General features: G+C 36.7%; 2 protein-coding genes across 2 annotated transcripts in view; one reads left to right on the forward strand and one right to left on the reverse strand.

Moving 5' to 3' along the window:
- Positions 1-8,761, reverse strand: part of trak1a (trafficking protein, kinesin binding 1a) — a 79,808-nt gene extending 71,047 nt beyond the window's left edge. Inside the window, exon 1 of the mRNA XM_061950373.1 lies at positions 8,470-8,761. The gene's annotated coding sequence lies outside the window, so the exon portion shown is untranslated. The remainder of the gene's footprint in view (positions 1-8,469) is intronic.
- Positions 8,762-8,992: 231 nt separating this feature from the next.
- ulk4 (unc-51 like kinase 4) overlaps positions 8,993-18,952 on the forward strand; it is a 202,205-nt gene continuing 192,245 nt past the window's right edge. The window contains 2 exon segments of the mRNA XM_072912929.1: positions 8,993-9,099; positions 10,138-10,275. Of these exon segments, the coding sequence (XP_072769030.1) occupies positions 10,138-10,275 (138 nt within the window). The 5' untranslated portion in view covers positions 8,993-9,099.

Genomic DNA, 18,952 nt, shown 5'->3' on the forward strand with positions numbered 1-18,952 from the left:
ATGTTTTGGAAGCCAAATTAGATCAAGGATGTGCACATGGTGCAAAGGTAAGAGTGGACTTAAACCCTGGGATAGACTATTTAATACACATTTAAGCAGTTTGTGTGTGTAGAACTGAAGCTTGACTTTGAGAATGAAGAAATAAAATATAAATTGTTTGAAAAACTTCAGTGAAAGGAAGAAAAAAACTATTATTTCTAAGTATCCTATAATTAAGGCTGAAACGACGCGTCGACGTAGTCGACGTCATCGGTTACGTAAATACGTCGACGTCGTTTTTATGCTTCGACGCGTCGCATATTTACGTCACACTGCCGTCATGGCGGAGCGCAAAGCAGATGATGCGAGCGGTGCGAGCGAGGGAAACAAAGCACGCCAAAAGTCGTCAAAAGTGTGGGAGTATTTCAATAAACAAATGTATATAATTCGGCATTATTTCGGCCAGTCGGCTTATAAAATCAGAGCCGATCAGTTTACGTTCGCGCGCAGGTATAACGCGGCGCGCTCCTGTCTCATCTGCTGGTGCGCGAGCCCGGTAATTAGACCGCTGTGTCAAATCAAGGAGTACAAAAGACGCCAGCGCAGAGTGGAAAAAGGTTTAGTTCATTACAGATAACCCAGAGTTGTGCCAAAAGTATGTAAGATTTAATATTTCTCTTCGTGGGTGTGGCGCACCTGTTGCGCTGGTGAGATGGGAGGGGGGGTTGTGTGCATGTAGCGTGCTTAGTCTGGAGGCTAAATACACACAGTGTGTTATGTAACTGTTGTTTAGTGTTGATATTCTTTGCTTAGTTTGATAAATGTTGGAGCAGTTTGCTTCATCAGGAGGGTGAAGTCGCTCAATTTAAAGTGTTGGATTTAACTGTGTTGGTGAGGGCGTAGAAAAAGGGGCATTTTTCTACCAGTAGACAGCGTTTAAGATTGAGTGTTTCACTGCTAAATTAATAATATATTTATATTGAATATGGATTTTAAATATGTATCTAAATAGGTGGTTAATTGGTTAGGTATTTATGTATTTGCATATTGGGTTTTCTGTTGCATTTATCTATTGTGTTTCTGGTGTTAAATGTATTTTATATGTATCTTGGTGCATTTATGTTGAGACAATTTATTTAAAATCTGTTTTAACTTAAAGGGAAAAGATGTGTCCATTTTCTTGCACTTGTTTAATGGTTAAGAGTTTGATAGCTAATTAATAGTTGTAAATTATGGGATTGATAATTGATTGATTTTTTTACAGCATGTTAATCTTGTGGTGTTTTGTCCTTAAAGGTTTTTCACCTACTAAAGAAGCTAAAGGCTACTAAAGGCTACTAAAGGCTACTAAAGACAGCTAATGACAGCTAAAGAAACTAAAGTCTATTAACACTGCTAAAGACTGCTAAAAAGACTAAAGAAGAAAAAAGAAGCTGTTTCTTGGTTGGAAAAACTGTTGCAAACTAAAGGAAAATAAAAGGAAAAAGTAACTACGGTCTGGTCTTTTGAGTGAAATCCAGAAGCCACATTCAACATTGGTACATCCCTTCAAGTGTGGGATAAGCACAGCGAAAAAAGCAAAACACTTGACAGTTGTTGTATGCACACTGTGTCGAGCGGAAATGGCCTATCATAGCAGCACAACGGCTATGAAGGAACATTTGAAAAGAAAACACCCGACAGCGTTCTTGCCATCACCATCAACTAGTCAATCGTCCGCGTGAGTATACATTGTCATCATTACACAAAATCATGAATGTGTCATTTGTATCTGCGTTGTAAATTCATAAACTAAAACACTGTTTCGCTCTGAGAGGCGCGTTTGGCATGCCTGTTCAGTGTTTACAAAGACGCGCTCCTCTTTAACGCTAACGTTAATTAGTTGTGCAAATACCTTTTACAACATTAACAGTTACATATACTATGTACAAACCAACAATTAACTTTCACTTTAATCATACTATCATTGTTGTGTTATTAAGCAAAATAAGCAATACTTTTACTTTTGTTGAAATGTATACACTGTTACAGAATATTTCGTTTTGCACTTTTTTGTATTGGATGTTTATCTTTATTTTTGCACATTTTAAAGCAAAATAAGCAATACTTTTACTTTAGAAATGCTTATACTATTGCAGAATATTAAGATTTGCACTGGATGTTTACTTTTATATTTGCACATTAAAAAGCAAATAAGCTACTTTTAATTTTGTTAAATGTTAAAAGTTTTAAATGTTTACATTGTTACAGAATATTTTGTCATGTTGTTGTCAATGTTGACTGAGTGGCCATACTTTTTTTTTTGTATATAAAAGTCATGCCTTTTGAAAAAACTGGCCAACATTTATTTTTTCATCTTCATTTTAAATAAAAAAAATAATCGGTAAAAGGAAAAATAATCTATAGATTAATCGAAAAAATAATCTATAGATTAACCGATTAATCGAAAAAATAATCTATAGATTAATCGATAGAAAAATAATCGTTAGCTGCAGCCTTACCTATAATGAAGAAAAACATCATGATTTCACATCAGAAACCAAAATAGGAAATGTAGTACTGCAATTTTGAATCAGTACAACTCAAATGGCTGAGTGGTTAACATGTTGGCTGCACAGTCAGGAGATGGATGGTTCAAATCTCTGCTTTGATCAAGCCAGTCAATTACTACAGGACGTTATCATATTCTGATTGGCAACATTAGTAACATTGGTGTACTCTTTCACAGTTCATATGACATTGTATATTATTTTACAGAATGTTGATCAACTCACAGGCAGCACAGTGGAACAGGGGTTAGTGCATGTGCCTCACAATACGAATACTGAGTTCAATCCCGGGCTCGGGATCTTTCTGTGTGGAGTTTGCATGTTCTCCCCGTGACTGTGTGGTTTCTCTCCGGGTACTCTGGCTTCCTTCCACCTCCAAAGACATGCACCTTGGGATAGGTTGATTGGCAGCACTAAATTGACCCTAGTGTGTGAATGTGAGTGTGAATGTTGTCTGTCAATCTGTGTTGGCCCTGAGATGAGGTGGCGACTTGTCCGGGGTGTACACGGCCTTCCGCCCGAATGCAGCTGAGATAGGCTACAGCACCCCCGTGACACCCAACGGGACAAGCGGTAGAAATTGGATGGATGGATGGATGATTAACTCACAACACATAAATCCATTATTTCACCGTGAAAGGTTCCACTTGCCAAAAAGCTGACAGTGATAAGTCCTTGTAACGAAAGAGAAGTATGGGGTTCACCTCACTAAGTTGTAGGGCTGGGCGGGTTTGTCTCTGTGCGATATAGAAAATGACTATATCGTGATATTCAAGTATACGTTCTCACGCAGTTGCTTTAAGCTGTGGGCATTACACTACAGGCTCTTCTCACTCTTTCTTGTCTCTCCTCACAGAGACATAAAACAAGCGCACCTTCTTACATACGCCACATACTGTCGTGCATGCAACGTCATACGCCCTCGCGAAGCAGAGAGGTAGCGGAATGGGTAACATTAGCTGTGATGCTAGCGGAGTGGTGCGAGTGGTAATACGAGAGAAAGAAGGTGCAAATCTGGTAACAAATGAAGGAAGAATCAATTCCCAAGAAAAACAGCACAGGGTCCATCGTCTAGCGGTGGTTTGGCTTCAAGCGGGAAGATGTCGAACAAGTATGCGGCAAAAGCGTTGTTACAAAAAGTAGCACCTACTGCTAATTTGTAGCATAATTTGAAACGTCACCCGCTAGAGAATGAAGAGTGCTTGAAATTCCGCATATCAACATCTCAGTTCGGTGCCACACCCACAAAATGCCGAAGCAACCATTTCCAGATCAACACCATATGAAAAAAGTAGTCAACAACAGAAGGAGATAACGTCTGCAGTAACCTACTACATAGCAAAGGACATACACTATTTGATTTCCTATTATGTAGCTAATTTTTATTTGACAGTTATTGAAATATCTTGCGTGACATCATGCACAAAAGTGCACTTTATTTGTTTTAAACAATTATAGTTGCATTCTGTACAAAAAGTGCACTTTAATTTAGTGTTGTTTTGATATGTCATCTTAGCAACATCATGCATAAAAGTGCACTAATAGCTTGTTTTAAAATGTCTCTGACAATCTTGCACTTTCTGTTTTGAAATTACATGAATGTTTGTGCCACTGCTTAATAACTGTTTAATAAATACAGTTTTGGTAAATTGACTTAAGCTTTGTTTGCAGTAAACAAATAATTATAGCTGCATTGTCTTTAGATGTACCAAAACAACCACAAAACTGAGTATCATAATATAAGGTTACTTCTGTCTCAAAATGAGCTTCTCTCTATTATTTGTGGTCTTTCAGCATCATTTTGGTCATCAAAGTAATGCATCTCCTAGGCAAGGTATGTTTTTATAGAGCACAATTCATACACAAGGCAATTTAAAGTGCTTTACAGATGCACAAAACTATGGCATATAAAATAATGAATGAAAAATATCGTAATTGAATGACATGCAAAGAGTGCAGATTAAACACTTTCAGTTGTAATGCATACAGTACTGTTATGCATACAGCCTTTACTCTTACTTTTAAATTAAATCTGTATCTGGACAGGTTTAATCCAAGTCTCGATTTAGACCTGAATTGGCTGTAGTCTCCCTTTAAGAAATGGGATTATTCAACAAAAGACTCGGACAAATCTAAAACTATTTTAATCCATGTCTGTCTGAGAAAGCCATTTCAGTAAATCCTAGTTTAAAATTTGATTTAGTCTAGAACTAGGGCTTAACACCTGTACGGGAATCCGGGCCTCAAAGTTCATATCCAGTCTAAAAAATACACCTATATTTAGCTGTGCACATGACAACTGAAAAACTGATTTAATTTGCCTTGTTTCAATTGTAAGCATCTATAAAGCACTTTGAGTTACCTTCCCTATGAATTGTGCTCCATAAAAAACCCGCCTTGCCTCGAACCAAATTGGCTTTCACTTTACAAAACTAAACTAAAATGCTTACCTAACTTCAGGCCAACGTCAGGACAACGCAACAACACTGTGTATCGCTACAATAATCATTTACATTAAACTGAGAAATGGTCCATTTAAATGTTAAAACATTAACAAGTCTTATCACACCAAAATAAACATGTTCTTTCTTGGCATTTGAGATCCTGTTGCTTTGTTGTTGAACAAAGGAGAGCATTACTCAGAGAGACAGTCTAAAATGTCGCCACAGGAAGTGAAGAATGAGCAGAGAAGTTGAGGAAGATGACACATACTGTAGCAGATATTCATAACGACTAGTCAGAGGAGGAAGTTTCCAACAGCTTAAAAATCTCTTCATGCAATTGTAGCACTATGGTTGAATCTTCCATATTGTAAGCTCATAAAATAATATAAGATCCAGCCCAGCAGACTTAACAAAATACAAGTAACTATTCCCCAGTTTGGGCAACTATTGTTTGCAGCCAAAATTGCAACATACTGTTCAAGTTGCAAAATCAGCCACCGATTTTCAACAATGTACCAAACTATGTCATGACACCAATGCATGCTCAATACAAAGTTGTGACCAAAAGTTTTCGAACTGACTTAAATTCAGTCTTTTAATAACTCCCAGAGTAGTTTAATAGTTTAGTTATAGAAGCACAATATTTAGGTTACTTAGTTAAGAGCTATGACTGTAAATATTTTTTTTATGATCCAGTTAAATCAGTTCATGTTGTCACACAATTAGCAACTAATCCATGAAATTCCTTCTCCATGATAATTTTCAGTAAAAACATTTGAAATGGTTCTTTATAACACTCAAAAAATAGTGTGTGAATATAATTTGGGGCATAGCCATAAACATTGGTATCACTTGTTCAGCTTTGATTAATTAATTTTTGCTGGTAATTATATTGATAATAGTATACTAGCACGCAAAACCAAATCATGTGACATAGACAACCACTTTCGAGCTGATTTGGCCTTTGCACAGTTAAGACACACTCTCCCCTGTTTTATAGTAAAGCGGAGTTGTACAGACTTTGGTGTTGGTTAATTGTAACTATAACAGTCTGCTGCAGTTACATTACATTTCAAAAACTTTAAATTCAAGGCTGAACACAAAGTTATTGAACAGTAGTACCTCAACTAAAAGGACAACTGCACTTTTTGGGGAATTTTGCCTATCATTGACAATTATTATGAGAGACAAGAATACATGTCTTGTTTTTTCAGGATTTTAAAGATGATAAAAAAACGCTTGGAAGATGCGGCTCATGGGAGTCACTGTTGGAGCCTTTAAAGCCTTCTAAAACAACTTCACAACCCTCCATCAATGTTTTATATACACACTGCAAGTCAATATATAATATAGTAACAGACACATTCATAACAATGTGTTCAATATTTGATCATTTTAATCATTGCCGGTCTGATTTCTTTAGCACATTGATTTACGTTTCAATAGCAGCGCACTTCCGACTTCTGGCAACAAATGTGTGTTCCTCCTTCCGGATACAAAGGCCTGTTTGTGCTGTAATCATGGCAGACCTGGTAACTGACAACGAAGACGACTATTTTTGGACAAATGAGGATTCATAACCTTATCTTTTTTAATTGAAGAGGATAAACTACTGGTTACAGAAGCCAGCACAAAGGAAGAGTGAGATGTTGGAGCAGATAAAAGCCGAGAAAGTGAAATTGAAGCCATGCTTTTTCAACATAAATGGAGTGCTTACCCAAATAAACTGGAAAAACGTCCCCGGCCAGCTGGACCAAACACACAACTGTCCATCGAGTGAGTCACGCTTTAATATTATTCATGATACATGCAGCACATCACCGTACAACTAGAGTGCATGAAATGTAGGCTAATACTTTACAGACACTGTAATATGATTGTTCATGTTTTTCAATTAGTACAGATTGGTGTCTTATCGCATTGTGTTGTGAATTACAAACTCAAACACTTTTGCTAGCTTATCTCTTTCCGTGGCTAGCTTTTAAGGCTAATAACGAAGCATGCCGATATGTTACTACGCTAGAAAAAGAGTTCTCTCTTACAATAACAATGTCGCTATAGCTTTGTTATTACACAGGTTACCGAATGTAAATTAAAAGTTTTTGACGGTTTTTGAATGCATTTTTAAAGTGATTTAAAGGGAGAATTGATTGCTCCCATTAGCTGCTTAGCTCGCCACTAGAAACGAGACGATTTTTACATGTTAGAAAGCGTAAAAAAAACAAAAACTTTTGTCTTTATGTCTCTCGTAATGATTGTGAACCATAGGCAAAATTCCAGAAAAAGTGCAGTTCCCCTTTAAGAGTGCCCCTACTTAAGAGTGTTTTGAGATAAGAACTGTCTCTCGACTAATTATTATGCTTGCCATAAGCGTTCTGAAAATGTAATTTCGTTGTGTACAATGACAATAAAGACAATAAATAAATGACAATAAAAGGTTTATTTTTCCATGCTTTAAGTTGCAAGCAAACATTTTAGTTACAAGCATCCCCACCATTAGTTGGCATAGCAAACCCTGTAAGATTTGCTCAAAATGTCCGGTCTTACACACTAGTATTACCTTATAACTAAAGATGGACATAAGTTTGTTTTGCCAACCATGGGAAGCAAATAAATGAGTGTGAAGGACAGTGCTAAGAAGAAGTGGATGATATTCATTGAAAAAAAGAAAACATTAAAAACATACGTAGTTTAAGCATATCACTGCAAATCTGCACCATACTAAAAGAGAATAAGTTGATAACGCCAGCCAAGGATGTTAAAATTATAAATATGGAGAAGCTGCTGATAGTGTGTTTGACAGGGAAGCAGCTGGAAGGAGATACCACAGAATTCCACTCCACAAGGTAAATGTTGTACATTATTATTGCATTACTTACTAAACTATAGTAGTTGATAGCACTATTATATTGTTTTTCATACAAGATTTCTAAAAGTTGTTTTTTTATTTTAAAAAGGCATGTAACGGTGCTAAAATTGTGCTATTTTGGGGACGCAAGCACAAATTAAATTCATTTTAATTCATTGCAATGGGCAATGTTGACTTCGATTTGTGTAATTGAGTTAAGAGCTACTTCACAGAACCAAATAAGCTCGTAAGTTGAGGTACTACTGTACTATTATTAATAATACTTAGTTTAAAAAAAGTTGCACATCGATGATTACATTAAAGTGTTGATTAATTTGATAGTAGCGAAGTCAGCACTTGTTCAACTCCTTTTTTTAATGTGGTGTTATAGAAAACTACATGTTCACACCTTGATTGAACCTTTTACCATCCATACTAAAAGCAAATGTTTTGTAAAACTCTATAAAAATGTAACGTAGAGCAAAGTTACTTTTTAGTGATTGTAAACCTGTTTATCACTGTTCTCATTATTTAACTTAATGGTCATATATATTGTGGCACTTAGTTTGCACCTGCTCAACTTTCAGAAAACTTTAAAAAACTTCATCAAATAAATAATAATGTACTTACATTACAGACAAATTCTTACCTTTTATGGAAGACAGCGCTGGCCCCAAAACGAAGCATTAAATCCGTTTTCCCTTTTTGTGTGACTTAAGTTTGGCAGCGTAAATTCTGAGGAACCAGCTTCGTAAATGAAACTCGTTTACAGCTACAAGAATAGCCTATCTGATAAACTAATTACTGTACATACATGCACAGCACAGTACTGAATAAACACATTTAACTGGGCTAGTTTATTAAACTTTACCAAATGTTCCAACGCTTCCCCCAGGGTGCGCCTAACGCTGAATAGGAACAAAGCATCACATTGGTGTCAATGAAGAGGAAATGGCTCGTACTTCCTTTACTGTGGATTTCAAAATAAAATACCAGAGATGCATCCTCAACGTTATTGATTTTATGAAATAGGATTTCTATAATTATATTTTTACATGTAAAATATTTACAAATACGTTCAAAATATTTGGTAAATCCGTATTTTAGCAATAATATTGGAAATAAAAAGATCAACATTTTGATTTATATTTATGTCTTACCATTGGTTGTAGCTTTCATTGTGATGTCATATCAAAGATGCTCATACCAGTAGATGTGTTTCATATAACTCCTCTCGCTTAACACTACATGTGAAACTAAAATTGTCGGTGGTTCAGAGGTACAGTTATCTTCCTTACTCTTGAATTTTTTATGAATAATGTTTGTATATGCGGAATACTTACATTTTGTGTTTGTCTCTAACTGCAAAAGTGTGTGTATTTTTCTATCAAAACATGCGTCATTTACAAATCTCATTGTTGCCAAACGTAAGTGTTATTGATTGTTGCCAAACATTTGTGGACATGTATAGTGTACAAGATACATTTGATTATGTATTATTTTATTTATTAAATAATCCACCACTTTCTATCACTGCTTAACTGTCCCACATTTTATATGTGTATATATATATATATATATATATATATATATATATATATATATATATATATATATATATATATATGTATGTACTTTCTTAACATGTTTTAACATATCTTGGGTACACTTTATTTGTACATTCAAAACAATTATTTTACTATGCCATAATGCTGCTGTAAAATTGTAGTGAAACTATGAACCAAGTTTTGTTGTATATTGTGTGCAATCACAATAAAAACATCTGATCTAATCTAAATGTCAAGGTAAATAAATAATGATAAATGGTTTATACTTGTATAGCGCTTTTCTACCTTCAAGGTACTCAAAGCGCTTTGACAGTATTTCCACATTCACCCATTCACACACACATTCACACACTGATGGCGGGAGCTGCCAAGACGCTAACCAGCAGCCATCAGGAGCAAGGGGTGAAGTGTCTTGCCCAAGGACACAACGGACATGACTAGGATGGTAGAAGGTGGGGATTGAACCCCAGTAACCAGCAACCCTCCGATTGCTGGCACGGCCACTCTACCAACTTCGCCACGCCGTAGACAATGAATAGCTAAAACATAACTGTTGACACATGTAATATTAGTGTGACTTAGATGGCTTTATGTCTTGCATATATGGAAAAATTGACAATAAAGTATCTTTGAAGTCATGAAGTAGTAATTTAGAAAGTGTGCAAACATGCATTTGTCTATTTGAGGCTACATTTTGACATATTTGATATGGAATATAAATATTGTATGCCTTTTTGTTTTCGTCGCAGATGGAGAACATTAACCTGTATGAGGAGATGGGAAGAAACTACACCTCTATTGTCTATAAAGGAAGAAGGATGGGCACTCTAAACTACGTCGCTCTCAAATGCATTGACAAATCGAAGAGACCTGAAGTCACAAACCATGTAAGATATGATTCCTTTTCCACGTGATCAGAAATGGTTTCTTGAATATGAACTGTTATTTATTTTGGATTAATAGCTTATTCCCCAATCATAGTATGTTATTATCCCAAGAATGTAACATGTTTTGTTGTTTTATACAGATTAGCAGGATGTCTTGTTTTCCCTCCAGGTACGTCTTAGCCAAAATCTGGATCATCCTAACATTGTAGAATTTTATGAGTGGTATGAGACCAGAAAGCACTTGTGGTTAGTACTGGAGCTGTGCACAGGTAAACTTTAAATACTACCTTTGTGCAATAATATTTTTTACATGGCTCTGCTATTGGAATGTAAATGGGATAAACGGTAGAAAATGGATGGCTGTGTAAATGAGAATTTATATATTATAGTAGACAGGGGCGCCGCTAGGGATTTTGGGCCCCATGAAAGAATCTTTACAGGGCCCCCAACACAGTGTCATTATTTTTTCTGTATTATAATTTCATCATCATTAGGGGCCTTTCTGGGCCCTCCTCCATCATGGGCCCCTAAAATCCATCTCCTTTACCCCCCCTTTTCGGCGCCCCTGATAGTAGACCAAACCTTTGATTTGACATATTGGTCAAGAATTAAAGATGTAACTTAATTTGTGTAGAGTCTGTGCCGTATTTTCCATATTTTTTCATATTTTGGTGAAATTGTCTCTCATTTCTCTTTTCATCTACTATCAACTTTGTCGACATGTTAGGTGGTTCCTTGGAGTCAGTGATTGTTCGAGATGGATGCTTTCCAGAGAATGTAGTGAAGATGTTTGGATTGGACCTGGTCAAAGGACTGGAATACATCCACAAATTAGGGATTATTTTCTCTGACTTGACACCTGCTAAGGTTTGTATCGTACTGTATGTGTCAAGCACCAACCACAATATATATTGTTTGTAATTTATTTAGTTATGGCTGCCCAAATGTATGTTTTAAAGTGGATTAATGTAATGTAATGTATAATAATATATAGCATTTACCTTGGAGAATGGCCTTCTATGACATCTCCTGTTGCTTCTCTGTCACACGCACCATCAGCAGCTTTTCAATATTTTCATGGGTAAATGTCTGTCTTTAGACATTATTATTATTACTACTATTGTGCTTCAGTATGGGGCAGACTAGCAGTGGTGCGTTCAAATTGCTACACCAAGTGACATGCTCTGTCATGTTTTTGATTATTTCTTTTTTTAATTCAATGAATGTCATCAACTCCTCAGCAATGTCCTTCACACCCACTTACTTCCTTCCCATGCTTGGAAAAACAAAGTCATGTCAATCTCTAGCTATAATCTAATGCTAGCGAGTAAACCCAGATGTTTTGGGCAGATCTTGTGGGATTTACCGTGACATTTGCTATGCCAACTAATGGTGGGGATGCTTGCAACTCCCAATGTTTGCTTGCTACTTAAAACATAACAAGTAGCCAAGAGACAGCTCTTATCTCAAAGCACTGTTAAGTTGGGAAGTTGGGGTACTTTAATAAAGTTGAGGTACCACTGTAGTACAAAAACAATAGTCAATAGTATTACGCACACTCTGCATGATAGTGTCTTCTTCTACTTACATCTTAAAATGCCACACATTAACAACTTAAACCTAGTGACAGGTGAAATATGTATTTGTTAAGTGCATATATATCCCCTCTTAACTATGTGTGCATGCAAAATAAAACACAATTAATATACATTACAAATGAATGATGTTTAATGGTGATTAATCAAAACAAATCCACAGCCACCATGTGATTATTTGAATTAGACATTTTACTTGTTTTAATCTTTTACATGACATGTGATTATAATCATCTCTCCTAGATCCTCCTGGATAACAATGGCATGTTAAAGCTAGGCAACTTCTGTCACTCCAAAACAGAGAGAGACACTTTTGAAGATTTCATTTTATTGTACGAAGAAGCAGGAAGCAGAAAATATGACAATGTAAAAAAAAGGTTTCAAGGTCAGTAATCATGAGTCTAACAATCATCAATATGTCTGTTGATGCCCTACTGTATATGTGAATGATAGATTACTGACTAATAAGATACCACATTCCGAGATCTACTTATGATAATCATCGGTATGGCTACAACTGGCAATATCTTGTTTTTCTTCCAAGTTTGATGAAAGTGCATATCTGTTATAACATACTATCAGGCTCACCAATTTACACGGCACCAGAGGTTCTACAGGGTTCAGAAACTACTGTGAGCTCAGATCTCTGGGCTCTTGGTTGTATTCTCCAGTGCATGTACACGGGTAATGTACCAACCAAGATCCTGTATGTTTCATATCATAATGACCTATTCACTGTTGTCTTGTCTTTTTATGTCTGGTTCACTAGGGAAGCCTCCTTTCATGTCAAAGACTTACAAAAAACTACTAGAAAATATTTTGCATCAGGAACCATCATTACCTATACCCAGAGGTAAAAAAAACACCAGAACACACATACAGTGTTTTGCATGTTTGCCACAGCAGATCGTTTGCATGTTTAGTTTTAATGAGAATTGCCTTTTCAGTACTATAGAGCTCCATTAGCTGTGTTTTGAGTACTGGTAGGGATTCGAACCCATGACAACTTGACAAAAGGAAGCAGCATGAAAGACTACACCAATATCATTTTAAAGCCTTCGTTTTGAAGTAATTGAGTCATTGCTGGGCAACATGGTGATGCATGTAGTTAGACCTCCCTGTGTGATGTATGCATGTTGCTCCAGTGCTTGCATGGGTGTTATCAGTGACGTGCGGTGAGGTTCATGACTGGTGAGGCACTGACTTCATCACAGTCAGATTTACAAACATATGAACCCTAAAGAGTATCTTATTCACCATTTGATTGGCAGGAGTTAACGGGTTTTGTTGAAAAGCTCATACCAGCATTCTTCCCTGCTTGGCACTCAGCATCAAGGGTTGGAATTGGGGGTTAAATCACCAACAATTATTCCCGGGCGCGGCGCCGCTGCTGCCCACTGCTCCCCTCACATCCCAGGGGGTGAGCAAGAGGATGGGTCAAATGCAGAGGACAAATTTCACCACACCTAGTGTGTATGTGACAATCATTGGTACTTTAACTTAACTTTAACTTTACACATACAAACTGTAGCACACAAAAAAGCACATTTAATTAAGAAAACGTTATTATGGTCTTACCTTTACTTATAAGTGCGGGAACAGTGGTGTTCGTGTTGGAGGAGTTGTGAATGAATGAAATATGAAATCCGTGCTGCAGTCTGCAGGTGTACCTAATGCTGTGTCCCTGCAGTCGTTCTCAGCTCCTCCGGCGCGAGTATTGTTGTTTTTGCAGTTTTTGGCTTCTTGTTAAGTGACTTTTTTTGGGTGGATTCGGTCTTGCACGTGGAGGGTTTGGGTGTGGGCTTTGGTTGGTGTGGCGCTCCCGTCGGGGGGTGCAGTCTGCGGCGGGGGGTGCATTAACCGGCACCAGGAGGCGGGATTACGCGAGCCTCACACAGTGCGTCTTCGCAGCTGTTTTGTGATTGCTCAGCACAAGAAATACGTTACACACATACAGTTGTTGACAAAATACACTGTACATTATATACCTCAGCTAACTAAACTATGGAAATGTATAATATAATTCATATAGCAATACGGTCTCACTGCACAGCAGGCCAGCAGTTAGCCGAGTCCGCAATCCATGGTGAGGCACAATTGAGTGACGTGCCTCAACTGGCTGCTGATCACCGCACCGTCTCTTCTCAGTATTTGAACGGCAAATGTGAAAATTCAGCGATTTTGAATAAAAATAATCTAAAACTGGTGAAGTTAAATGGAAAATAACTTTATAGTATAATCACTGGATACATATAACAATTACATTTTTTTTTTTTCTTTTTACATTTTTTTTTTTCCCATGATGGCAGGTGAGGCCCCGCCTCACCTGCCTCTAGTGACCGCACGTCACTGGGTGTTATCCAAGTACATCGGTTGCCTCCCACAGTCCAAAAACTATACATGTTAGATTTATTACAGACTATATCAGGGGTCTCAAACTCATTTTTATTGAGGACCTCATTGCAATTGTGGCTGGCTGCACTCAGGCGGCCTCTTGAAACAGTAAATACATATGAATATAAATATATAATAGCCTCATTTACACTATTTGCATAGGTAACTATTTTTGATCATTTCATTTTTTACCAACAGATCGATGGATAACTTGCTTTGAAATCATAAGTCAAGGTGACAATCAGATATTATAAGTATTTATTTTTGATAACTGAAAAAAATGCTTGCAACATTTGTTGCATGATCAGATAACAAAAAGTGCAGGACATACTGTATGCATTTGGATGCAGTGTATTTTTCTGTCAAAATTGAAATAACTAATACTAATATTTCCAGATTTTTGCAGGCCAAATAAATAAAGTGGTGGGCCACATAAAATAATATGGCGTACCACATACTTGCCAACCCTCCCGGATTTTCCGGGAGACTCCCGAAATTCAGCGACTCTCCCGAAAACCTCCCGGGACAAATTTTCTCCCGAAAATGTCCCGAAATTCAGGCGGAGCTGGAGGCCACGCCCCTCCATCTCCATGCGGACCTGAGTGACGTGTCAACAGCCTGTATTCACGTCCGCTTTCCCACAATATAAACAGCGTGCCTGCCCAATCACGTTATAACTGTAGAATGATTGAGGGCGAGTTCTTGGTTTCTTATGTGGGTTTATTGTTAGGCAGTTTCATTAACGTCCTCCCAGCGCGGTAACAACACACAACAACAGCAGTCATGTTTTATTCTACCGTAAAGCAGTTCGTCTGCCGTAAACAGCAATGTTGTTGTAATATATTGAGTTGAAGGCAATAACCAGGCAAGGTGATGAAGTACGTCTCTTTACTGTAGACTTCAGAACAGACTCACACTTGACGTCAGGTGCGCAACACCACGTAAATCGTTGGCCAACCAAAAAGTAACCCCAGTACGCTATAGCCAACATTCACCAGGAGATGGCAACAGACGAACATAGATCACTCTATTACATTCCTCCCCTTTTAGAAATGTAGAAGTTACTCAAAAGAAATAAACAACCCAACCAAAAAAATGCAGCAGCTCAATTAAAAAACTGTACTTAAGCCACATTCTTTTTTTTTTTTTTTAGTACTGAACTCTTAACCCTCATTTGTAAACAATAACATGCTTATTATACAAACAGTATTTGTACACCTTTAACACAGATTTTTATACTGTCTTCAGAGATTCAGTTTTTTTGGTGGTACTCGAAACCTTTCTGGGTACATGCGAAAGGGTGTTCAGCATGGTTAGAAAAATAGTGACAGAGAATAGAACAAGGATGGACAATTCAACCCTTAACTCAACAATGAGTAGATGAGTGTTATGTGTGTGCATATGTGTAAATAAATGAACACTGAAATTCAAGTATTTCTTTTATTTATATATATATGTATATATATATATATATATATATATATATATATATATATATATATATATATATATATATATATATATACATATACATAATAAAATAAATATATATATAGCTAGAATTCACTGAAAGTCAAGTATTTCTTATATATATATATATATATATATATGAAATACTTGACTATATATATATATATATATATATATATATATATATATATATATGAAATACTTGACTTGGTGAATTCTAGCTGTAAATGTACTCCTCCCCTCTTAGCCACGCCCCCAAAAACGCCCCACCTCCCAAAATCGGAGGTCTCAAGGTTGGCAAGTATGGCATACCACGATAAATGAAGTGGCAGTATACTTTAAACTATGTGGAGGACCACATAAAATAATGCAGCAGACCACGTAAAAATGTGGTGGATCCCATAAAATGATGTGGCGGGCCACATAAAATAAAGTGGCAGACCTAATAAACTGACGTGGTGGTCCTGATAAAATAATGCAGCAGACCACATAAATTGACATGGAGAGCAACATTCAGTAATATTGCGGGCCACATAAAATGATGTGGTGGGCCACGTAAAATGACATGGTAGACCACATAAAATGACATGGTGGGTCACATAAATAATGAGGCGCGCCAAATAAAATTATGTGGTGGGCTACATAAAATAATGTAGCGGACCACATTAAACAATTTGTCAGACTATATTAAATGACATAGCAAAACAGAAGTGGCCTATCCATAAAATGATGTGGCGGGCCAGATAAGATAGTGTGGCGCGCCACATAAAAACAATGTGCCTTGAGTTTGACACTTGTCCTCTAGATGGACCATAGATGTGAATGTGAATGTGATTAGTTGTTTATATCTGCCCTATGACCAGTCCAAGGTGTAGCCCGCTCATCGCCCAAAGTCAGCTGGGATAGGCTATAGCTCATCCTAGCTCATAAATTGCATGGTTGGATGGAGTCGCTGACATTTCTAAAAATATTGTATTTTTGATGACCCCTCTTGTCATTGACACAGAGTCTTCAACTCCTCCTCCCAGTCAGGATTTCCAAAATCTTCTGAAAGGCTTACTCAACAAAAAACCTAATAAGAGGTCGGACCACACACACGCACATGCACACGCACGCACGAACACTCACTTTGTAAAAACATCACTGGGTTATACTGCATCTACAATGCAACATGATTTGATGTATTAAGTACTTTTTAGGTGTATGAATGCTACAATTAAATGGCCTGACTTCAGTTGACTATTATACTGTAATGAAGTAAAGTCAACTTAATTCATTTTGGTACTGTGTTGTTTTTTCAAGAATAAACTCGTCAGAGTTGCAGAAGCACCATTTCTGGACACTGAAAGATGGGAATTAGAGGATGAAGATGATAAAGAGGCCCCACATCTTTTTTTATTTTGCAGAAGTCCATACTGACTAATTTATGTTAAAGTAATGCTGATGGCATAGTTTTATTTCAAACACGCGTACAATCTTAATTCTCCAGTCTAGAAACTCTCCAGAAAGAAGTCTTGAAAGTCAGTGATGTGACCATTTAATTCATATTTTCTGTGACAAATAAATGTTTGCTGCAGCCCATGTACAGTGCATGTGTGCTATGGAAATACAATGTGTTTAATTTTTAAAACCTCTTAAGGCCCAAGTTGTTTACATGTTTTTTTTTAATTTCTCTTTGCTATTTGGGCTTATTGGACCTTAATTAGAATACAAACTAAGAATAATCTTTTTATATGATGTACTTATTAGTCCATAAGTAACAAACGTGTACTTCATGTTTAATGACATGCTAAATCTTATTTTTACACTTTTTTTTCCCAAATTCCATTGTATGTTATACTCTTCTGACACCACCAGATAGCAGTATAAGTGTCCACATAAGGGCCATAAGACCCCAATTCAGTAGTGTAGACAATTTTGGAAATAAGAGCTAAAAGGTGCTGTCCACGCATGTGACCAACTAAGCCTTTAGAGTAGGGAGATCACAAACAATAGTCAGTTGCTGTACTGTAGTTATTTTCCTAGCAGCTATATATTCTGGATTTATCCATTACATGTATCATATACCTGCAGTTTCCCTGCTCAACTCAGCTTGTTTTGAGCTCTATAGTTGATGTAATGCATGCTGTGTTACCATGACAACTGTCAACAAGTAGGAATGTACTGTAAAGGCCCGTGAAGCTTATTAAATGCCTACTACACCCACAATGCAAAGCACGACAAAAAATACAGTATTTTCACTTCAAGAGAAAATAAAATTACTTTTGCTCTCTAACACCTCCACAGTATGTTGTTTGTAACTATCAAGATCACATATTTTTGAATCCATCTCTTTTGCTTCTTTTTACACATCTTTGTTTGAGACAAAATAAAATCTGCTTGAAACATGCAACAAAAGTTGAGCTAAGGAAAATAAAGACAAGATATATTACATACCCAATTCTTCCCAAAATTTAAAAAAATACAATTTAAAATGAAAGATACCTTCAAATTATTTTTTAAACTTAAATTTAACATGGAAGTTGACGGCTGTTATATATGTGGAGCTGTAGAGGATGTCAATCATCTGTTTGTGGAATGTGATACAGTACATGTGTTTTGGGAGGAGATCAGAGATTGGCTGAGAGACAAGGGTGTGGAGATAAATGATAATGATAAATGGGTTGTACTTGTATAGCGCTTTTCTACCTTCAAGGTACTCAAAGCGCTTTGACACTACTTCCACATTTACCCATTCACACACACATTCACACACTGATGGAGGGAGCTGCCATGCAAGGCGCTAACCAGCACCCATCAGGAGCAAGGGTGAAGTGTTTTGCTCAGGACACAACGGACATGACGAGGTTGGTACTAGGTGGGGATTGAACCAGGGACCCTTGGGTTGCGCACGGCCACTCTTCCACTGCGCCATGCCGTGATGTCCCCAATCTCTATAGAATAGATCAAATTTGGTATTTTTTATAAACAACTGTAACATACAAATGTTTGTCAACATTATTATGCTCCAGGCAAAAATATTTCTACATTAATGTAGATTTAGGAAAGTAAGGCCTACATTTTCTAATTGGCTTAATGGTTTACAATTATCAATCAAATCTTTGAGGATGATTAAAGAGTGCAAAAGCCAAAAATTTATCTCTTTGTTAAATTTTTTTATAAGTAATTTAGGTAGCCCTTTTTGTCTTTTTTAAATTATTTTTTTCATATTTTTGATT

Source organism: Nerophis lumbriciformis, linkage group LG04, assembly GCF_033978685.3.
Source record: "Nerophis lumbriciformis linkage group LG04, RoL_Nlum_v2.1, whole genome shotgun sequence".
NCBI classification, from domain to species: domain Eukaryota; kingdom Metazoa; phylum Chordata; class Actinopteri; order Syngnathiformes; family Syngnathidae; genus Nerophis; species Nerophis lumbriciformis.